Source organism: Alosa pseudoharengus, unplaced genomic scaffold (genome assembly GCF_046254945.1).
Source record: "Alosa pseudoharengus isolate Yale_2024_CS ecotype anadromous, Long Island Sound unplaced genomic scaffold, YU_APseudo_1.1 YU_APseudo_1.1_scf_9, whole genome shotgun sequence".
Classification (NCBI taxonomy): Eukaryota; Metazoa; Chordata; class Actinopteri; order Clupeiformes; family Clupeidae; genus Alosa; species Alosa pseudoharengus.
The window spans coordinates 6,776,797-6,799,615 of NW_027468881.1; the positions used below are offsets into that span (position 1 = coordinate 6,776,797).

Here is a 22,819-nt window from a genome sequence, read left to right on the forward strand (position 1 = left end):
CAATCATTCAGCCCTAGGCGGCGCCATGTTACAGCAGAAAATGAAGCGCTGAACTAATAGGCCTATAATGAATGGTGTAAGTGACCATTTCACTTAATGCCTTTTAAAGGTCGGTAGGTTCATTTGTTAGGCTGCTTCTTTAAATTGGCTATGCGTTTTCGTGGCTTACGATATATAATTGTAACTTAAGTGATGTTTCTTTACAATATGGGCTGTTTGTGTTTCTCAATTAGGATTGCATATGTCTGCATTTCTTGTTGAGTCATTATTACGCTAAAATCAAATAATGTTTTACAACATATCGGATCCTGGGACTGGCTCTTTGACAGTAGATTTTCCGGCTGCCCCATCTGAAGACTCGGAAGATGGAACAGTGATTCGTATTGGCTGTGCAAAAGTTCACATAAATGTAATAGTGTCATAAGCCTGCCAATCAAATGAGTGACTAGTGTTTGATTGGGAGTTTAGCTTCGTGTGTTTCACTAGATCCCCGCCCTCGTTGCTTTTCTCTGAGCGACTGCCAGGGGCCACTGCTAATGTGACGTCACTGATGCTACAGTGATGGGAAGTCGAGCGAGCGCTGGTGAGTTGTTCTCTAAACCAATAAAATTGCAGAAGTCAGAAGCAGGAAACTATTTTCAAGAAATAAACTGCATGTCGTTTTAAGCTGGGTTTATGGTTTGGTCATTAAACGAAAGCGTTCAAGCTGCGTTCTTAAGGCTAGATTATTCAGGACCTTGTATAAGTAGCCTATATCGATGGTGTTTTGGGCTATTTCATCCTTTTGTCCGCCTTTTTGAGTGAAGATTGAATGAATCAGCTAGTTAGCTGTGAGTTGGTGCGCTGACATCCTATTCTTCAGTCAAGTGGACTCATTTGACAGCAACCAGTTAGCCAGCTAGCGTCGTTACAACACTTTCGCATCAGTCTGTCAAGGTAAATATAAGTAGCCTACAATGTAACTACCCAAACTGTCATCCTGTACATCAGCATGATGGTACAAAACTGAATAGTATGGTCTGTAATATAAGTTCCGTGTGAATGAGAAGCACTATGCCATCGCAAACAACCCAGCTTGTTTTTGTGACCGTGATGCTAAATGTGTCCAGTCTGCAGTAACTTATGGTCCAGTGTAGTCAAGCTGAGCCTTTTAAATAGGGGATTGGACTGCGGATTTTGCTAATAACATTAGCCTCCACCAGGTTAGCTAGTTGAGTTACAGTGAGAGTTCACTCAGTCATTTCTGCGTCAGCAATGCGAGAAATACAACTGTTATATTCAGATGAGAAGTTAATAAAATGTGTAAACATAGAATATCTGGAACTTTATAACACGCCCACCTTCATCCTACCTTATGATTTTTAGAAAGACCTCACACTGTACAAATAATCGTGCAGCAACAGCCAGGTAGGTGCGCAGCCGCAGTACTTTGTGTTTTCTGACATAGCATTTGAGTGTGTGTTTGTTTGTCATCAGGTGTTCTCCAGTTATGTCGTTTTTGTGTGAATTGTATCTCTGAGGATTTGTGTGACATCCCTAGTTGTTGACCATTCTTGTTTGATGTGTAGTGGTTTCGTTCTCTGCTATGAAAGCATGATTAGACCACACCATACCCCTTTGACTAGACTAGAGCATTTAATCAAAGCTGAGTTGCACTTTCATGACTAGTATAGTGGTGTTTGTGTTTTCTATGCCTATGACGGCCTGTGTTTCATGTATCTAGGTGGTATTCATTTCTATGATCGTTTTGACGATTCTTACAGTATGTTGACGTTTTTCCCCTCAGAGAAGATGAGTCTGCCTCTGTCTCGATCCGAAGTGTTTGGGGAGCTCCGGAAAGAACTTTATGATGATGAGACGTTCCATCAGTCGGACGTTCACATCTTTATCATCATGGGTGCTTCGGTGAGTGTGTGTGTGTGTGTCTTTGCATATGTGAGTGAGACTGCCGTTCCTCATAACTTGTCATGCATGCACTGGTAATAAGTTGGTATGCATAAGATGCATGCAGTACAATTTCAAGACAGATGTGCGTCTCTTGTAGTCTTGGTCCTTGTGGTAGCTAATGATGCACATATCATAAATGAAATCTCCTCATTAGCATGACTGGTAATGACTTTTTCTCCCTGGCTGTCATTTTAATTGTGTCATACTGGACTTCAGAGAACCAAGGGAAGGAGGAAGTGAGAGTGAGAAACTACAAAGAATTCAAGAACAACCTTTTTTTCCTTCATGAATGAGGAAATGTTCTGAAGATAAGCAATTCTCAGGTTGTGTAATACAGGAACCCAGCAATACTTACTTGACCAGACACACAAGTGTTTCAAGGTCTTGGGTCGCTTGGTTGGCCAATTACATTTAGAACTGACAATCATTTGCTCACTCCTACAGGGTGACAAAATGTGATCTCCCTCTAGGGTGAGAGGAAGCTGGGCAAGAGAACCTCCAGTAATCTTCAGTTGTCCAGTAATTGTACTGGAAGAGAAGGTTATGGTTGTATACAAAGCAAAACTACTTACACAGTTAATGTAAATTAATGCGTAATTAATTAGTTATGATGTTGGGGACCACATTTGGTTACATTTAACAGTAACAAATAGAAAAACGACCAAATAACAAATGTCTTTGTATGTATCAAAAGTAAAGAGTTTCTTTCTAATTTAGTCAAGTCATGGTGAGATTGTAGGTGTTGAGGCAGCATTGTGTTTTGAATGGAGAAACCCGATCCTTCCTCTGTGTCCCTGATGACTATCACTAATCTCCACCAGGGCCTGGCCTGGCTGCACAAATAAACTTCCTCCTCTGCTCTTTATAAAAATAAAAATACACTTTTCCTTTCCAAAAGTGGGCAGATGGAGCCAGTTTGTGCAATAATAGGTAGTAATGATATATCAGGGCCATATCAAGGTCATACAGCATAATCAGTGCTTTTTTTGTATGTAGGCCTGAGGGTGTACGTATGTACACACACAGACTTTCATGCACAGCAAAAAAGTATCCTATGCAAATCACAATGCAGGAAGAGACTGTGGACATTTCTAAACTCTGTTCAGTACTGAATGACCAAGGAGACTGATTCAGTTACCTGACTGATTCATCTCTCATAACTTACAGCTCTTAACAGCTTTTGGTTTTAACATTTTCTTTTTCCTATTTCTTTCAAGAAAGCTTTGTCAGACTTTGTCTTTTTGACTTTGAAAGCTTTGTCAGATTTGTAATATCACTCTACCTATACTACTTACACCAATATGTACCTGTACGTGGAAGTAGAAGTTGCAACTAAGCATACAAGCTTTGTGGTAATATTGGTTGAGTCCATATGTTCACAAATGTGGAAAGTCTAAATAGTTCCTATACTAGGCAACGCCCCTTTGAGTGCTGAGATTTACTGGTACAGTGGGAGGGGACAAGAGAGCTGAAGTTTGCCTCGTCACCCTGAGAAGGCATTTGACTGTGAGGAGAGTTGCTTGACCAGGACTGTGTCTGATTGTTTTGTCACACCCACTCGTGAAACACGTGTGGTCTACAGGGTCATAACGCAGACAGTTCATCTGAAGTATGACTCGCCCTATAATAAGGAACCGTATGGCATGTGATTTGTTTTATGGAGCCTTGCTGAGGGATAGGCCTTGTACTTGCATACAGAAACAAAATAGAAAAATAGCTTTTTATGCTGTCTGTGTTAGAGGGTGTGCTTCTTTGCTGTTGTGTCACTTTGTTTGCTTACATTTGGAGATTGCTACGGTCATTAGCTACCTGACTCTGCAGTTTTCACAGCCCGTTTGCCACAGTTTCATGTGGGCTATTTCTCAATGGGATTACAGTTTGTTGGGAAAGAGGTTATGAGGCCAAATGTGCTGCTCTGTTGCCTGACAGAGATGTCTCTAGTATGAGGTTATTTGAGTTGAAGTATTGTGAATGACATGCTACAGCACCTGTTTAGTGCTCTACGGCTGACCCACTGTCAAAGCCATGATTCATGTTACAGGAAAATATGGACATTCTGATCCTCATGTTTTGCCTTTTGTTTTTTCCTTAGGGGGACCTTGCCAAAAAGAAAATCTACCCAACGCTATGGTGGGTCTTTGTGCTTCTGTTGTCGACATTCATCCCAAAAGCTAGACACCATTTGCTTTGTCACACAAGAATTATTTAACATGCTCAAAAATGTGCAACATGTTTCTTTCTTTCTTTCATGTCTATAACTCCAACAAATACACAAATTCCAAGCAATATAAAGATATTTGTTGTCCTAAAAGGCCTGAAACGGTGTGCACAAAAATATCATTAATTGTGTTTACCTAGTTTTTTATTTTATTTCATTTCATTTTATTTTATTTTTATTTTATTTTATTTACCACAAAAAACGGTACATCTTTTTGCACTGTGCACCTTTCATGGTCCATGTTGAAGGTGCAGCTTGTCTGACCCTCAGCTCTCCTGTGTCTGTGTACAGGTGGTTATTTAAGGATGGGCTTCTCCCAGAGCAGACGTACTTTGTGGGCTTTGCTCGGTCCGACCTGACTGTGGACGCCATTCGGACTGCCTGTCTGCCACACATGAAGGTATACAATATACACCTTTCTTGTCCTGTGTGTGTGTGTGTGTGTGTGTGTGTGCTTGATAGTGCTGTTACATGCAGGCACCATCTGTGTGTACATTACCTTATCTGAGCAATAAATTATCTTTACTCCCTTAAAGACCTCACTCACTCCCTCCCTCTGTTTTGATACCCCAACTTGACCCCCCCACCAGGTGGAGGAGTCTGAAACGGAACGCATGGAGGCGTTCTTCAAGCGGAACTCCTACGTGAGTGGCAAGTACAACGAAGATGCCTCTTTCACCAAGCTGCACGAAAACCTGCTGTCGCTGCCCAGTGGCAGTGAGGCCAACCGGCTCTTCTACCTGGCGCTGCCGCCCAGCGTCTACCACGACGTTACCAAGAACATCCGCCATCACTGCATGGCCACCAAGTGAGTCCAGCACAATGACTGGGAAAAGACAGCATGGCATCGTGCACCTCAATCATGTCAAGATGAGCGCTACCATAAGCCAGACTCACACTCAAGCATAAATACCAATATATGTGTGTATTTGCATATGAATGTGTGTATACAGTATATATATAAATACATATATACGCACACACATACACGCGCACACACACACACACACACACACACACATGTCAAATCTGCTTCATGGTGAATTTCCTTCCAGTTTCTCCACCTTTTGAAATTGTCTTGCAATACCGATACATAAGTCTGGGCCTGTTGGTTGGAGACAGAAACTCATCTCATTTGATTTGGGCCCTTGATGTAATTGCTATCTAATGAGGAAGTCTCTGGAACATAGATCATTATTATTGGAGCTAGTATCATCCTGCTACTTGCTCAGGCTCTGAATGATCACAGTGTCACTAACGAATGACTCATATTAGCTTGTAGTGCTAAATGCATAACACTGTAAGGTTTCCTGGATCACTGTGTTCTTAAAGAGGAATATTTCTGGCCTAAATATGTATTGCCTCGAGGACTGCCTGGGCGGATATGCATTATTATTGATCACTAGTCTATTGTAATAGCTTTGCCATTATGGTGAGATTGTATTTCTGGATGGGTTGAATGGGGTTTTTAAGTGATCATTTCTCTCTCTCTCTGTGTTTGTTTCAGGGGTTGGAACAGAGTGATTGTTGAGAAACCCTTTGGTCGAGACCTCCAAAGTTCAGAGGAGCTGTCCAATCATCTCTCCTCGCTGTTCACAGAAGACCAGATCTACCGCATTGACCACTACCTGGGCAAAGAGATGGTGCAGAACCTCATGGTCCTCAGGTAGATCATCTCCCAGTGCTTTTTTCCCTTTTTGTTGAATTTTTCATCTAATGACTGCAAGTTCATACATATGTTGTAGACTTGAATTTGCTGTATTATGATGATATTTTTACACTCATAACTGTATCAGTTAGATTTACTGTCTCTCCCCAATTGCTCATTTTCCTTCCTTGGTTGTCAAGAACACCTGGGATCTTTTGCATAATAAAGGCTGTGTAATAATACTCTCTTGACACTCATGCTCTATGCTGTCTCTCTCTCTTTCTCTCTCTCTCTCTCTCTCTCTCTCTCTCTCTCTCTCTCTCTCTCTCTCTCTCTCTCTCTGCATGTCTCTGTAGGTTTGGCAACCGTATATTTGGTCCCATCTGGAACAGAGACAGTGTTGCCAGTGTGGTACTGACCTTCAAAGAGCCGTTTGGCACACAGGGCCGTGGCGGCTATTTCGACGACTTTGGCATCATCCGGTACGTGACAGCCTTGTGTCATAATCCTCAGATTAGTTAAGACCACTTAATATGATTATTAGACTTAAGACATTATAACAAATCACCCCATTACATTTAATTACCCCCGTGGTGTATTACCTTTCGTGCCGAGCCATTTATTTTTATTTATGACTAATCATATTTATCACTAATCATAAATCACAATTTATGGGCAGCTGTGGCCTACTAGTTAGCACTTCGGACCTGTAACCGGAGGGTTGCCGGTTCGAACCCTGACCAGTAGGCACGGCTGAAGTGCCCTCTAGCAAGGCACCTAACCCCTCACTGCTCCCCGAGCGCCGCTGTTAGTGCAGGCAGCTCACTGCGCCGGGATTAGTGTGTGCTTCACCTCACTGTGTGTACGCTGTGTGTGTTTCATTAATTCACTGATTGGGATAAATGCAGAGACCAAATTTCCCTCACAGGATCAAAAGAATATATATACTTATACTTATACTTAATCACTAGACCTAGACTAGAAAACGTCTATTTTCTTTATCTTTATGTAGAATTTCTCTCTACACTATTTGTGAATTTCTACACTGTGTCATTTCTCTCTCTCTCTCTTGCCTCTGAAAGCATTGTGTGGTAGATGTGGAGTAGATGTTTGTCTCAAATCTGCTGTCTGACATTAATCTCTCTCTGACCAGCGATGTCATGCAGAACCACCTTCTCCAGATGCTTTGTCTGGTTGCCATGGAGAAGCCCGCCTCCACCAGTTCCGACGATGTTCGAGATGAGAAGGTAACCGACATCAAAACGAAATTACAAACACAGATGTTCTTCATTAGGAAGCTGCTAATGCCCCGTCCCTCTCTCTCTGGCTTGTCTGACTGTCTGTCTCTGGTGCTTGTGTCTCCCCCTGCAGGTGAAAGTGCTGAAGTGCATCACACCACTGACGCTGGACAACGCGGTGCTGGGGCAGTACGTGGGGAACCCAGAGGGAGAGGGAGACGCAAAGCTGAGCTACCTGGATGACCCCACGGTCCCCAAAGGATCCACCACCGCTACCTACTGCGCTGCAGTCCTCTACGTCCACAACGAGCGCTGGGATGGTAGGAGTCTGCTGAGACGTGCTCTTTGTTTTCGTGTCAGTTTGCTGCCTTACATTATGTCATGAGTCCAGCCACTCTTCTCTCCTGCACCGGTCAGCTTCCTCCTCTTTTCATTTACTCCCGCCTTGTTTTCATCACTTTCTTTTTCATCTCTTCTCCCCTCCTCCGTCATCCATTTCTCTATTCCTCTTTTCATTCATCCTCTTCTCTTTTTCTTTCTTCTCATTTCTTGATTTCGTTACTTCCTCCTCCAGTCCTGACCTCTCTCTCCTCTCTTCCTCTCCTGAAGGTGTGCCGTTCATCCTGCGGTGTGGTAAGGCTCTGAACGAGCGGAAGGCGGAGGTGCGGTTGCAGTTTAAGGACGTACCGGGTGACATCTTCAGCTCGCAGTGCCGGCGGAACGAGCTGGTGGTGCGCGTGCAGCCCAATGAGGCCATCTACGCCAAGATGATGACCAAGAAGCCCGGCGTCTACTTCAGCCCAGAGGAAACTGAGCTGGACCTCACCTACCGGAGCAGATATAAGGTCCAGTGTTAGAAATATTTCATGTGATGATGGACTTTTTTCTATCTTTAGTTAAAAAACATGTTTGAAATTTATCAACCAGAATTTGTGCTGGATAATCACTCACACACTGCATGCATCCATGTCTACATTTTAAAGTATGTGTGTATACAGTATGTCCAGGGATTGACTGGGCAAATTGTGGCTGCATTAAATCCCATCACTGAAATCCAATTGAAACGTCTGACTTGATAAACAAGATTAACTTACCGAGTCAGCCTCCTCTCAACCTAAACCAAAAGCAGTGGGGGGAATTCCACATGCATGGGACGTTTACTGACCACCAAGTCTGTGTTTGTGTGTGTGTGTGTGTGTGTGTGTGTGTGTGTGTGTGTGTGTGTGTGTGTGTGTGTGTGATAAAGTCACAGCTTGTCACTTTATAAATGTGCATTATTCTTCACACAGGATGTCAAACTGCCTGATGCATATGAGCGTCTGATCCTGGATGTGTTTTGTGGGAGTCAGATGCACTTTGTGCGCAGGTCAGTCAGTCCTACTACCTCTCACAACATTATTTCATTTATGTGGTATAGTTTAATATAGTTGAAGGCTATGCTTAAGATGTTTCCATGTATATATCTGTTCTCAAATGTCACGAAAGTACAACTATAATTGTCTGTAGGAGCTGAAAGCTAAAGTTACATCTATGTTTTCCCACAAGGTGGTGCAAATGAGCTGTCTTGCTGTGTCGCAGTAGGGATATTATGGTGTGTGTATGGTGGTAAGAGTTTTGCTTTTGTTTCTGTTGAATAGTGATGAGCTCAGGGAAGCCTGGAGGATCTTCACTCCCCTTCTTCATCAGGTAGAAAAAGAGAAGACCCCTCCCATAAAATATACATATGGAAGGTAAGCCTTTATAGCTTGAGTATGTTTATTTTCGGACTTAAACTGACCGTAATATTGATCTCTTAATCTCTCTCTCTCTCTCTCTCTCTCTCTCGTAACAAATCGCCCTTATTCAAAAAGTCTGATTGCCACTACGCATAAATAATGTTACGGGCGGATCCAATAAGCAGGAAATCGTGCTGGTTCAATGCAGATGAAGGCCGTTTAACTTAACTTAATCTGGCAAAATAATAAGAGTGTATATTACAGAAAGAAACCCAACATATGAGATTGATTCACTCTGTATTGTAATGCACGAACTCGCGGCCACTCGGCGCACAACTGAAGGCCCGACACACAATTAACAACACAGTTTCACAATGCCCCAACAAATACCCCCCAGATTTCAGTGCCCAATAGTCCTGACATCAATCAGATGACTCAAACAGTCCAAAACACAAACGTGATCCCTGGAATAGGAAAAAGTTCTTGCGCTTACAGTCCGTTAAGAAGTCGTTCCTTATACAGTTGCGAAACGCAATCTCACCAAAACACGCGCGTTAGGAAAAGGATCCTTTGCTTGCTGTAATCCAATGACTTCGGAAAAGAATGATAATCCACAGTGCTCGCGGATACAGAGGAAGAATCACGGTATGTTTAGCATGCAAGGCCTCTAACGCGCGTTACTCTACACAGCCGGCTTCACACAGGTAACTCTCGGGGGGGAGCGATCTCCTCGCTCCTCTCAAATTTACATACATGGCATATTAAACAGAGAGAAAATACTAATACATTTTCATACAAACAACCATGTAAAAAGGTGATTTTGGCAACCTTTACACTCTCTCTCTCATTTTTCAATTTCAATGAAGCTTTATTAATATTACTCAATGAAGCAGTGATGCCAAAGCAAACATATAACAAAACAACACAGATACAATATCTGTATAAAAATAAATAATAAAAATGACCTGAAACTTATATTGATATTAAATTAAATGAAGCGTATAATGATACAGTATTACTATACATACTGTACAGTATAGTTATCAATGTGCTATCATGGGTAGTGATAAATGCTAGAAAGTTAAATACGTCACATTGTGGGTCAATCACTTCCTCAATTTATGACAAGTTAAGAGGTACTATGCAGCTAGTTGTCTAGCAGTCTATCTTATCTTCATTTTCTAATAATTGAAATTGAGGTATAACTTGCTGAATTGATGGAAATATCTCTTTCTTTCATCCTTTTTCTTTCTCATCCTCTTCCTCTAGTCGTGGGCCCGCAGAAGCTGATGAGCTCCTGAAGAGAGTTGGTTTCCGCTATGCTGGAACATACAAATGGGTCGAGCCCAACAAACTGTGAAAGTACTGTAGTATCCACATCTACAGAATGTCAACAGGGCAGTGAATCTGGGCAGTTATCTCTGAAATGAGAGGAAAAACTTCTTCCAATAAGTGGATTTGGAAGAAGCCGTGGGATCGCCCCTCTCCCTACTGCTCTCTCTGAATAGAGATATGGTACTACTGACCAATGTCATTTAACTCAGTTTTTTTAAATACACAAGACTGAAACTTAATATGACTGCTTATATATCATCATAATAATATTTCAGTTCTATTTTACATTGTTCATATCTTATTCTACTTATATTACAGTGAGGGGTATCACTTATTCTATTTTCATGGTTTTGAGGGTTTGTTTGTATTATGAGCTTGACTTAAGACAGATGATATTACCTGGCCATCCAGCAGCAGACATGGAGTGCTGGGGGCGATTTGTTTTCCACAGATGACTGTTTATGCCAGTACAGCATATTGTTACAGTAGGGTATGTGGTGTCTGTGTCCAACACTCTGTCCTAGCATAGTGGAAAATCAGGCCCCAAGCAAAGCTAACAGATCTGAACACACACACACACACACACACACACACACACACACACACAAGCCTTCAAATTGATTCTGTATTTCCCGATGTCACATTTACAATAAGGAAATTGTTTGTACAGCTTGCTTCCAGTAAAGGATTCCGTCTACATTTATGTCCAGTAAAAAGTATTTTGATCTGGAGGTATAAAAATCAAAGGATATTTGTTTGCATTTGGACCATTATGAAAAAATTGGAACATTAACTCGCTTACAGACCCTGAGGTACACGTGTAATCTTAAAACTTTCATAGCCTTCCTATCACTTGAAGGTATACCAGGTCAAGCAGATGTGTCTCTGTTGAAGGCTTTTGAGAGGAAGTCCATGTGTTTACATTTTTTGTTGTTTCCAAGAGAAAAGGAGGGGTCATCAGAGTGTGATAAAATGATTACATAGAAGTGTGTGTGAGGGAGGGAGAGAGACATCAGGAATATAGCATGGTTAAGAACACAATGCCTGGTGCCAGCATGAGAACTTGTTACACATCTTCACTTCCCTCAATAAAAACTCTTTGTCTGACCAAGGAAGCAGTTGCACTTCTACCATGGTGGACCATACACATCACAAACTGTGCCAGTGCGACCGTCTGTTGCAAAGTAGGCTGTCTGGTATTTGTTATTTTCCACTAACAATAAACAGCTAATTTTCATGCTTATCGCAGTGACGAGACATTCTGCAAGGTGTGACCTTTCCATTTCCTTCAAAGTGTAAGAACAGTTTACTCTTTTAATAGTCTTAGAGGGAACGTGTTTTTCTCAAAGTGAAGTGTGTAGTACTGGTGCAATGAGAATCAGGAGGGAATTGCATTGCACGTTCATTTGGGGAGTTGGTGCTGATGATGGATAATGTGGTGAACATTTGACTGCACTTTTCAGGTAGAAGTCTCTTACTCATTTTGATTTTTTTGCTTTGCTTTTTCTGTGATTATTATGAATTTCTCTTAGATCTTGAGTTATGTTAGCAATTCAACCATTATTCTGAAAAAGGTTTGTGCTCATATTTTTTTGTATAACGATTTAAACATATATGTTTTCTCATTAAAAAAATAGTTGTATGTGGCTTCTTATCCTGTTTTTTTATTTTTAGAAGTGCACCACAGTATGGAACACAGTAACAATCCGCAAGTATTTTAGGGTCTTTAGTCTTTATGTGAATGTCACAATGTCAGGCTCAGATGTGTGTGTGTGTGTGTGTGAGAGAGAGAGAGAATAGTATGTGAGACAGAAATGCCACACAGTCTATAACTATAAATACTCATAATTGTTCCATCTGTGGCCTTTCACATTAGACTGATGCCTTTGTGAGGGAGAGGCTGCTGGGGTCACCCATCTGCGTGGCATCACATACCCATCTGCATGGCAACACATGCCCAGCATGCTCTCTCTCTCTCTTTCTTTCTCTCTCAATTCAATTTTCTATTCATTGAGCTTTATTGGCATGAATGTAAGTTTTACAATATTGCCAAAGGAGAAAATTGCATCAATAGAGGAAACATTTTTTTTTTTTTTTTAAAGATAGAAAAAGATTTTTACAATTTGGATTTTTTTTTCTTCACATTTTGGGAAATAGATTGTTTGAATGTTTTCGCGTTGACAATATTTGTCCGTTTCCCGGTTTTAGGTGTGTGCATTTGGTCAGTTAAAAAGTTACATCCACATACAATATCTTATAATAGGCCTACAACAACGCCTGACAAGGATGTATTCGTTTGGACAACATACAGTATATACAGCCTAGAAAGGCTAAACTTAGGCTACCTTTAGTTTGTTAAATGTAAAGCCTAGCTTAATGTTACCTTTCTTGCCCATCTGAAATAACTCCTAGCTTTGCTCCTTCCCTCCTTTCTGTTTTTGTTGTTTTCAAAAACCTGTTATATCCGCGAAACTTCCCCCCCACGGACCACGGACCATCCAACGCATTCAAAAGTAACGCATTCTATTAGCTATTCCAGGCGTCATGTTTAATAAGCTGCCCTTTTTTGATGAACACATACAGAGTTTATAAATGATATCCTTTAATTGGATGTTTCCATATCATTATGACCTGATTCGAAATTGTGTATTTATTCATGAATTAATCACAAAAGATTTAAAATGTTAATTTTACACCTGTCCGCCATAGCCCTTTTCATCTCGCGTACCCCCTAGAAGCAGCTCGCGTACCACTGGGGGTACGCGTACCACAGTTTGGGAATCCCTGCTCTAAAACATGGCACTACAGACAGGAAATGGATGTCCATATGTTTTATCCTATTAACGCTTTTTTTTATTATTTGCTATTTGTGAATATTAGCCTCGCCTACCACACAGGGCACATTTTATAGTATGCTGTCTGCCTACATGTCAGCATGTCGAAGCGTCGGATAATCGGAAACAAGTGTGCGTCTACCGGCCTGCTTTTACAATCTAGCAGTCCAGTGCTTTATGATCTGGTGTATGAAAACGATGCTTTCCCATACCGGGAGTCGAACCCGGGCCGCCTGGGTGAAAACCAGGAATCCTAACCGCTAGACCATATGGGATACTGTAGTTTAAAGAAGAATAGACTGATATATAAAATTAGAAGAAATATTATTTGCGTTTATCATATGTGTTATCGTTGTATGAATATATGAGGAGGAATGACGACGTAGCAATTGAAATGGCCACATTTCAACAATGTCGTGAGTAATCTCATTTATTGCGGCAGTCGGCAGACATGCTAATGTGAGCTGGTCTGGGGCCAGCTTTTTGTGCTTTTCTACAATGGAAAGGGCGGTGGATATTGATCTAAGATCAGCTGGTGAGGTAAGCACAATAACCTATTAGCAACGCCCTTTTGGTCACATGTGGACTCGTTTCCGGTTTCATTCAACATGGCACTGGAGTAGCCTGTAAGAGTAGCTCTGCAAGTAACTGTGATCTTTATATTCGTTTTAATCGATAGCATCCTTAAAGAAAGTACATTATAGATTTTATTTCGACAATTTCTACTTGATAGGTTGATTATCGTACAAAACAGTCAAAATGAATATTCGGAATGCAAGGGTAAGTCACCGCAGCACACTTCCAAACATTGCTAGCCGGTACATGCTAACACAAGCTAATGCTCACTTGCTGCAGTGTGGCTAAAGCACAAGGTACTAGCATTCAGGCAAATGTTAGCACATGTTTAGTTGGTGAACATCTAAGTGTAGCTTCCTTTAAATAGGTTACTAATAACAGTGACAGAAATGGTGAGAGCACTACAATTAGATCTGTCAATCATGGATAGCTGGCTGACTTGAATGGTTTATGGTTAGCCAACCTCTACAGAATTACAGCAACATAACAGGGCTAACGTTAGTCTGCGATACTTGGCTTGTAAATTGCCTGTCATTTTTGAGCTCTGGGGAACACCTCCATGTAATTTGACGTGAGTATTTGGATAAAGCCAAGATAAATAACTTGTCATAAATGACCAATGGTGATTCAGTTTAGCTGTCAAGCTGTGCACGAAAGAGTGTCAAACAGCATGACAGGTGATAGGCATGCCCTCATCTGTGTTCGTAGAGGTACATTTTGCTCAGACTCGAAGGAGTGGGTTTTTATAAAATGTGTTTTCCTTTGTGCCCCCCTACAGCCGGAGGATCTCATGAACATGCAGCATTGCAACCTGCTGTGTCTTCCAGAGAACTACCAGATGAAGTACTATTTCTATCATGGATTGTCCTGGCCGCAGGTTCGTAGTGAGTGTGTAGCCACACAATATAATAACGACTGAATCTTCCGAGATATAACAGTGTTATGTAATTTCTTACAGCTCTCCTACATAGCAGAAGATGAAAATGGCAAAATAGTGGGATATGTTCTGGCAAAAATGTAAGTTCATGGTTATATCCTTCTTACTATTGATACACCTTTATATTAGTCAGGGTTGGTGACACAACTTAATTCTGTTCCGCAGGGAAGAAGATCCTGATGATGTACCCCATGGACACATCACATCATTAGTGAGTCTTTTGCCCCTTGCTTTATGCCCCCAGTCCCCCTCTATTGTTGAACTATTAATGTTTTAGAAGAGTTTTATATTGACAGTTTGATATGGTAAATGCTTTCATGCAACCAGTGTTTCCGTATGTAAGCCTAAATTACTAAAACTTACCAGAGGCTATCCTAGTATTACTTTACTGTGCACTTATTCGTTTTTTACCCTTAAATATGTTGGACATACATTCACATTCTTGTCTTGCACAGTACATCCTGAAAATGTAATTGGGTTGGTGTGTGGGGGGAGTGGACTGCAACTTAAGGGCTCATTGTCAATTAATATGTTGTCTGTTAATTGATTAGTTGTTTGTCTGTTTGTCTATTTTGCCCACACCCCAAAGATGGACGACAGGCCAGGCTTGGTAGCTTAACCTTAGTACTCTTCCCCCAACAGGCAGTGAAGCGCTCCCACAGACGTTTGGGGCTGGCCCAGAAGCTCATGGACCAGGCAAGCAGGGCCATGATTGAGAACTTCAATGCCAAATATGTTTCTCTTCATGTCAGGAAGAGGTATTCCACCTTAGTTTTTCAAGGCATGCTTAACTGATGTCATATTTAAGTTCTGTTAGAAGTTGTCACCTTGGGCCAACATATTTTTAAGAACACAAATATTTTCTCCTCAACAGCAACCGTGCTGCATTGCACCTATACTCCAACACCCTCAAATTCCAGTAAGTGTCTTATCACTCTGTACCTTTTACTTATTTTCTTTTGAGAGTCGAATGCTTACATATTAAAATAGCTACTTCTGAGTCAGTCCTACTTTGCTTTCAGGATAAGTGAAGTGGAGCCCAAGTACTATGCTGATGGGGAAGATGCTTATGCCATGAAGAGAAATCTAACCCAGATGGCTGACGAGGTGTGTTGCTGGGCTACACATTGGCTCGAGCCTCAGGCGTTGGCTTCATACAGTTAGCACTGGCTGTGTTGGTGCTCAAAAGCTTGTGTCCTATTGGTTGATTTCAGTCACAAGTGAGGCCTCTCAGTGTAGGGTTTTGGTTATGGGGCGCCTGGGGCGCTTCACGTTTTTGGTGCCAGTATGAAGCGCCACAGGAATTTAGTTTTGTAGCTTTTACAGTTGAGTTTGCTCCATTGAGGGTAACGATAGCAACAAAGCCAGTTATAGTTTAAATGTTTTCCTTGATTTGAATTTTGTCAGTTACAGAAGCCCGGTGTACGTCTCTGGGGCTCCGAGGCTCCCCCCTCCCAGGACGCCCCCCTCGCAGCCCTGACGGAGAAACTGAGTGTGCAGGACGGAGAGAAGGAGGGTGAGGGCGACAGCGGCGGAGAGAGCAAGGAGATGAGCGAGGTCAGCGAAGCCACGGAAAGCACAGACGTCAAAGACTCCTCCTCGGACTCATAACGGGCCGGCGCGGTCCATTGACCCGTCAGTGCTCTCGTTAACATCCTTTTCAATTTCATCCGGTTGAACCCCCCAGATGGTCATTGCTCATGTTCTCAGTTCTTGTGCAACCAACAGCTCACCACTGAGAAAGGTCAATCAAAATACAGAGCTTTCTTTTATGAAATGCCATTGTTTTGAACACCAAGTTTTGTCAATAAATCAGGAATTGATTGTGAATCATTTCTAGGTCTGGTTTCTTACAAGTTAGGTCAAGCTTGTAAGCAAGTTTTAGTTTGAATGTAAATAGTAGTTGGGAATTCACACAACTTTTTTTTTTCAAAAAAGAAAGAAAAAAGCCCTTTGGTGTTGTGGATGTTGCACTCTTAGAACTTTTGAGCTCACTGAGGATACAAAATGCTGATCTAATTAGATGGTTCAATTATGTAGTTCTGCAGGCAGAGAAATGCCTTTCAATAGTAATTTGTATGCCTTACAGTCTGTTTTCCTGTGTCAAAAGCAATTAATCAAGTATATTGTGCATTAGCCTGACTTTTGCCGTTGGAAAGTAAAATATAAAAGATAAAAAAAATACATAGGTTATGTATATAGGGCCTAAGTATACATGGCCACTTCTTCGATGGTGGTGGATGCTGTCTCTTATCCGCATTTCATTGGTTGATGTGGTGAATCCCCGCCCCATCTGAGCAACTGCTGGACGGCGTCGCAAGCTCAACGAAATTCCGTTTCCGTGTTATGTGTGTTCTTCGACATTGTACATTCATTCATTTAGTGTACACACTCAAAACAAACTCCGTGTATTTCTACCAGAATCATGGCGACGCAAAGTTCACCCACAAGTATAGGGAAAGAAGAGTCATTGTCGCTCGTTGGCCACAGACATGCTTGCCATGTCATGCTTTACGCTGACACTAAAGCCAAACTGTTTGGAAGAACTCCAATTAAACACATTGTACTGGTAAGACTAAGTAGTATTAGCACCGGATTTACTGATTTACCATTTCTTTATTTGCTGTAATTTTACAAAATAATTTTAACAGATGCAGATGCGTTTCGATGGTTTGTTGGGGTTCCCGGGTGGGTAAGTGCTCTGTAAGCCTATTGGAAATAGATGATAATGAATCAAAAGATTGGTATGATAATGACATGCTATGCAATGCCTATTATTAGGCTAGGCAACACTAGTGTCCCAGAAAGTGAACTATTCTGCCACGAACCTGTCCCTGATCTGGCAAGACTTGCTCTGTGCTGCTAGATCTTTCTCTCGTCAACATAATGTGCGCTTTAATTTATTTGATAAAGCCATTGGAGTCAAATGCTGCGCTTAAATTACTATAAATGAATAAATTATTATTATTATTAAAATCAAACGCTATTTTATTAGGTTAGTGGAACCTAAAGAGAATCTAGAGGCTGGCCTTAGCCGGGAGCTGGGAGAGGAACTGGGGATGGCTGTCCCCATAACTCCTCAAGATCATGTGGTGTCCTGTCCCGCTTCGTCTTGTCCCAATCTCATTACTCACTTTTATGTGAAAAAGATGGAAGAGTCAGAGATCAAGGAAGTGGAGAGAGCTGCTGTAACTATGGCAACAGACCATGGATTAGAGGTATGAAACAGGCCTGTATTATGTATTTATGCCATGAAACTACTCCCCGAAAAGGAACAAAACATCAAATTGTTGTTTGGTGTTTCCTCTTTGTTTTGAATGTCATACAAGGTCATGGGGATGGTCCGAGTCCCCCTCTACTTCCTGAAGAATGGTGGAGGTCTCCCCTCATTCCTGTCACACTCGTTCATCAGTAACTCTCGCTCCCAGCTGCTGTCTGCCCTGCAGCAGTTTGGCCTGGTGTCCCAGAGGGAGCTGGACGAGGCCGTCAGACAGGCTGACCAGCTGAGGCAGCGTCCTAATGCGGAGTGATGGGGAGGGGTTGGTGTGTCTGCTGTCTGCCCTGTACGCCTGTGAGTTCACAGGGGGAGATCTGATTCCTCCATTCTCCATAGGAGAGACACCTGGCGTCACACTCGGCCTCCCCATGGCCCCTATCACCCCATCCCTGCTTCTGCGTCTCTCTCCCAGTGTCACACGTGGCGTGTGTAGCAGCTTGTAACATGTTCTGTACATGTCCTTTAGCCATGTGTCATCATGACATGGGCTGACACTTGCAGATATGACTCTTTGACATCAGCAGAGGATGGCAACATCTACATGGTCTGCACAGGAGAGCATGCACAAGTTTATTTGGTTTGTTTTTTTTTGGTGGCAAATGGTGACACATGAATGTCCAGAATTATGAATGTATGGCAGATGATATAGAGATGTCCAAAATGTGCTCTTTCTTACAACAATAAAAAAAATAAAAAAAAGTGCTGCTGTTTACAGAAATTTGTGTTTCTTTCTAAACATCTGTTTTAATTTTTCATTTTAACCATTGCTGCAGCTATGCCAGATGTCATGGTCAAGTGCATGCACTCTTTAAAATGGCCACATGGCTGTGCTGTTGGACACATAACCCTTCAAGGATCACTATTGAAACAGGCCTCCACATCATCAACCAAAACCATTAAAATTAACAGCCCACATGACAAATAGATGCATAGGGTGCTAACCACTTTATGATTCTGCTTGGTTTATGTATACTGCCTGCCACATAATATTCATTGCCTGAACTGATTCCTATCCTACTTTAAAATGCTGAAAACAAATGGCTTACAGGCATTTCCTCTGTACCAAAAGACAGTTAAAATGTGTATGTAAACAGATATGGGATATGATACTCGTCATCTCTCTGTTTCACTTGTAACGTTAACCTTCTACCCTATATGCGTTTGCATCTTTCATTAGTTACTTCCTGTTTTCACTCTCTTGTCTGACATGTGGCTTTGAAATACTACCAGAACCTTGATGTTGCTGTGAGGTTATACACGATCACTTCAAGACATCACAATATCATGGTGAATATATATTTACTATCAAAACTATTATTCTATTTATAGAAATTGTTGCAAATTTAGATATTTGTTAGTTAATAATGCACATTCTAGGCTCTATGGAGCATATATTATATTGTGTAATAACAGCACTTCTGTTTAGAGCTGTTTTCAGCTGCTTTTCTAATGTTGATAATCAATATGTACAGCATTTTTATCGCAGGCAAGGATATTTATGTGTATATGAATGCTCAGGGTATGCGCCGTTGTGATTGTGTAAGAGGGTAAGGATTGTGCTGTGTCTGCGGTTTGGATTTTTGAATGTGCATGTGGGTGTGAGAGTGAGTGTGTGTGAGTATGTAGAGCGGCTGATAAATTTGACTGTGTGTTGTGGGTATTGAGAGTGTCTGTGTGGCTTAGTGTCTGTATGTGTGAGATTGTGTCTTTTGGATTGTATGTGTCTGTGTGTTTGTCTGGGTTGTGTATGTGTCAGGGCTTGTGAGTGTGAGTTTCTTGTGTGTTTGGAGCCACAGGGATGAAGTAGGTCAGAACTGTAAGGACTGACTGACCAAGTGGAAACTGAACAGTCCCTAGGGGAGGGAGAGAGAGAGAGATGGAGAGAGAGAGAGATGGAGAGAGAGAGATGGATAGTGAGTGCGAAAGGGAGGCAGGGCGACGAGTAGGGGCAGGTGCAGTTTAATGGCAGAGTTCAGTGTTGGAGAGAAAGAAACGTTTTCTGCTTCTTTATTGCTCCCTCTTTCTTTGCGTGTGCCATTGAGTGAAGCCCTGTGCGTGCCCCTCTGTGTGACGTGCAGCTTGAGGCTGCCGTGAGTTATTTGTTTGCGTGGTGTCATCCCAGTCCACCATCACACACACACACACACACACACACACACACACACACACACACACACACACATAATTGTCATAGCTGCAGTGGAATAGCCTTTCCTTGCATTCATGGGAGGGGTGATTCTGTCAGCAGTTGTAGTTCACCATGAGGGAACTGACACAGGAGTTTCCAATACTGTATTGTGTGGGTGTTTTTTTTGTGTGTGTGTGTGTGGGGGGGGTGAACTGACAGAGTTTGAAAGACTGTTTTTGTGTGCATTTGCACAAACATTCATTTTTTATGTCTTGTATAAATATATTTTAATTGATGTTTATGCCTAACTTGTCATTTATGTATGCTTACTCCATCACTTACTGTGAAGATTGTGTAGAAGATGTAGAGATCAATATTTTCTGCACTTGTTACCACATCCTGAGCCGCACAGACACCATGTCAGAAGGAAAGGAAAAAGTAAGAAAGAAAGTAAAAAAGACAGAGAAGGAAGGAAACAGACAGTTGGTGGGTTTGGGAGGGGGGGGCGGCGGTAATGGGGTTGAACAACATGTGTGTTGTTAATGCTGACATCACACTCAGAAAATCTTACTGTAAAATTCTCAACCATCCTCAATACTGGCATCCAAGGGCTTTCATGTTTCATGTTGTCATGGTTCATCCTTCAGACAACAAATAACTGTTTTATGCATGATACTCTGGCAATCTGTTTTACTACATTATGCACGAGAAGACAAAGGAGATGTTGTTTATTTAGTTGAAACACCCATACCTGATAACTGAATGAAAATGCTGCCATGCACGTTAATGCTACGCCTTTCTTGCATAAGTCTTTGTTTTCGGTGTTTCATTCGGTATCCGGCTGGTAGATAGTGGTGGTTGAGCTTGTGCCCAGGCACCTCAGCCAGGTTTCCTGTGTGTGTTTACACTCTTATGCATGCACCCTGTGGCACAAACAGGTCTACTCTCTAGGCTTATGGCACACTGGCGGCATTCTCCAGAGCCGGACTGATTGGACAATCACCACAAACAACTTTGTTGATAGTGCAATCAAAAATACCTGATGAGAATGTTATAGGGTTCTGCATTATGATGCAACAATGAACCCACAGCATTCTAGATCTGCTGCATACAATAACTAAGTGTTCTACATTATGATGCAATAATGAAACCCAGAGTTCTAGATCTGAAGCGTACAATAACTAAGGGTTCTACATTATAATACAACAATGAAACCCACAGTGTTGTGGATCTAAAGTGTACAAATTACTAAGGGTAAAACATTATGATGCAACAGTGAAACCCACTGTGTTCCAGACTTGCAGAATTCTAGAATGACATACAAGATTAAAGGCCAACCAGAGTCTGTTTTCCATTCTTATTCATATTAATGTACTTTAAATTCTACTTTAGAAGCTACTTAAAATTCATATGAGATCCTGTACATCATGTTAAATTGGCTAATGTGACCTTTTAGGAATCAAACCTGTAGCCTGTAGGCGATGCACCTACAATGCACAGTCTACCTTTGAAGGCACAGGAATGTTACCAGTGCTTTTGGTGTGTGCTGTGCCGAGGCTACCATGCAGCTTTATCGTCCTCTTTATGGTCTTTGTCAGTAGTAAATTATGATAAGCTCTCTATGCTGCAGTGCTCAGTGCAGGCCTGCAGCATCAGCAGATTGGGTATGAATTAGTGGCTTTTTTTCTTCTTCTTTTTCTTCTTCTCCTTCTTGGTTTGCTTCTAGGTGATTTGTCACTGGTGCTTTGTGGGGCCCCTGTGTTGCTCTTTGGCTGGTGATGGTGGGATGGCACTGGGAGAACCGTGCAGAACCGTGGGATTTGTTTATTTATATTGTCTTATTTATTTAATCTTGCTGCGTCGGTTCATTGTTCCGCCATCATCAATATCGATTTAATCACGCTGACCGCGCCTGTATCGGCTTTTATTGCGACATCATCCGCAGTGCTGCCGCGGCGCCTGGATTCATGACACTATATTAGTCCCACAGGACCGAGTTTGCTAATGCCTCTGTGTGTGTGTGTGTGTGTGTGTGTGTGTGTGTGTGTGTGTGTGTGTGTAGGGAAAGAGATGGGGGGTGCCTCCACTGAGTACAATGCAAGGTCATGAGAGAAGCGTTCCATGGCCGGAGAGCGAGCAAAAGAAGGGGGAAGGGGGGCATCAAAGAGGGATGAGTGGATAGAGAGAGAGAGAGAGAAAAGAGAGAGAGTCTGAGAGAACAAGACAGCATATTCATATCCATACGCGTATTTATAGCAAGCCTGCAAGGAGTGGGGAGAGAAGGGGGCGTGGCTTGGGTTATGACATTCTCCCTGGCTGCCTTAGAGCAGCGTAGACGGAGAGAGAGGCTGTGTTTTAGTCCGCGCGTGCATGTGTGTGTGTGTGTGTGTGAGTGAGTGAGAGACAGAGCGCTCGCACAAGAGGCAGGGGGGGGGGCTGTTTTTGAGCGCTTACGCATGTGTGTAACTGCGCGTGTGTCTATATGTATGTGTGTGTGAGAGAGAGAGAGCGAGAGAGAGAGAGAGGGGGCTGCCATTGAATGCATGCCTGAGAGAGGAGAGAGATAGAGAGAGAGTAGGAGGAAGAGGAAGAGGGAGTCGACTGTGTTGAATGTGTCAGAGGGAGAGAAATCAAAATTGCTTCCATGAAATCTGTGTGACTCAAACACAGAGCCCTCCTTGTATCTGAGAGAGCAGGGGAAGGGAAGAGAGACAGAGAGGAGGGGGAAAACCAGAGGGCAGGAGAGGAAGAGAGAGAAGGATTGAAGGAACAGAGGACTACAGAGAATGAGGTAAGGCTTTCGTGTTGTTTATTATTTATAAATGCTGGACGTGGTGCTTGCACTCTTGATGGAATGCTTAGTGTCCTTACTCTGTGTTTGTATGTTTGAATGTCTGTGTTTTGATGCCTATGGCATTACTGTCCCTGACATTGGTGTGCACTGACAGTTGCATGTATGTCTGTGA

The 22,819-nt window shown here is 42.1% G+C and overlaps 4 protein-coding genes and 1 non-coding gene across 10 annotated transcripts in view; 4 read left to right on the forward strand and 1 right to left on the reverse strand.

Annotated features, from left to right (window-relative positions):
* Window positions 1-548: 548 nt before the first annotated feature.
* On the forward strand, window positions 549-11,748 carry g6pd (glucose-6-phosphate dehydrogenase). 3 transcript variants are annotated; one of them, XM_076275518.1, is made up of 14 exons: window positions 618-936; window positions 1,366-1,407; window positions 1,787-1,905; window positions 4,040-4,077; window positions 4,457-4,565; window positions 4,756-4,973; window positions 5,673-5,831; window positions 6,170-6,295; window positions 6,967-7,060; window positions 7,185-7,371; window positions 7,661-7,896; window positions 8,341-8,417; window positions 8,689-8,781; window positions 10,036-11,748. In XM_076275518.1, the coding sequence occupies exons 3-14, from the start codon at window positions 1,792-1,794 to the stop codon at window positions 10,124-10,126; spliced, it is 1,542 nt and encodes a 513-aa protein (XP_076131633.1). In that variant the 5' UTR covers window positions 618-936; window positions 1,366-1,407; window positions 1,787-1,791; the 3' UTR covers window positions 10,127-11,748. The 3 variants fall into 3 exon arrangements, with proteins under 3 accessions (XP_076131632.1, XP_076131633.1, XP_076131634.1); XM_076275517.1 differs by lacking the exons at window positions 618-936; window positions 1,366-1,407 and adding an exon at window positions 549-583; XM_076275519.1 differs by lacking the exon at window positions 1,366-1,407.
* Window positions 11,749-13,138: 1,390 nt separating this feature from the next.
* On the reverse strand, window positions 13,139-13,210 carry trnae-uuc (transfer RNA glutamic acid (anticodon UUC)). Its single transcript has one exon. It is a non-coding gene; the product is annotated as a tRNA-Glu (tRNA).
* A 327-nt stretch (window positions 13,211-13,537) lies between these two features.
* Window positions 13,538-16,278, forward strand: naa10 (N-alpha-acetyltransferase 10, NatA catalytic subuni). Of its 2 annotated transcripts, none has more exons than XM_076276637.1 (8): window positions 13,538-13,715; window positions 14,290-14,388; window positions 14,470-14,528; window positions 14,614-14,659; window positions 15,091-15,206; window positions 15,323-15,367; window positions 15,471-15,555; window positions 15,856-16,278. In XM_076276637.1, the coding sequence occupies exons 1-8, from the start codon at window positions 13,695-13,697 to the stop codon at window positions 16,057-16,059; spliced, it is 675 nt and encodes a 224-aa protein (XP_076132752.1). In that variant the 5' UTR covers window positions 13,538-13,694; the 3' UTR covers window positions 16,060-16,278. The 2 variants fall into 2 exon arrangements, with proteins under 2 accessions (XP_076132752.1, XP_076132753.1); XM_076276638.1 differs by having other exon boundaries at window positions 15,862-16,278.
* Window positions 16,279-16,785: 507 nt separating this feature from the next.
* LOC143114836 (U8 snoRNA-decapping enzyme) lies at window positions 16,786-18,417 on the forward strand. Its single transcript, XM_076276640.1, has 4 exons — window positions 16,786-17,017; window positions 17,100-17,140; window positions 17,444-17,666; window positions 17,778-18,417. The coding sequence occupies exons 1-4, from the start codon at window positions 16,874-16,876 to the stop codon at window positions 17,976-17,978; spliced, it is 609 nt and encodes a 202-aa protein (XP_076132755.1). The 5' UTR covers window positions 16,786-16,873; the 3' UTR covers window positions 17,979-18,417.
* A 505-nt stretch (window positions 18,418-18,922) lies between these two features.
* arhgap4b (Rho GTPase activating protein 4b) overlaps window positions 18,923-22,819 on the forward strand; it is a 31,849-nt gene continuing 27,952 nt past the window's right edge. For 2 of the 3 annotated variants that reach the window (XM_076276990.1, XM_076276993.1), the window contains exon 1: window positions 22,207-22,644. The gene's annotated coding sequence lies outside the window, so the exon portion shown is untranslated. Of the gene's footprint in view, window positions 19,013-22,206; window positions 22,645-22,819 lie in introns of those variants that run through there. The other variant, XM_076276991.1, reaches the window with a different exon arrangement.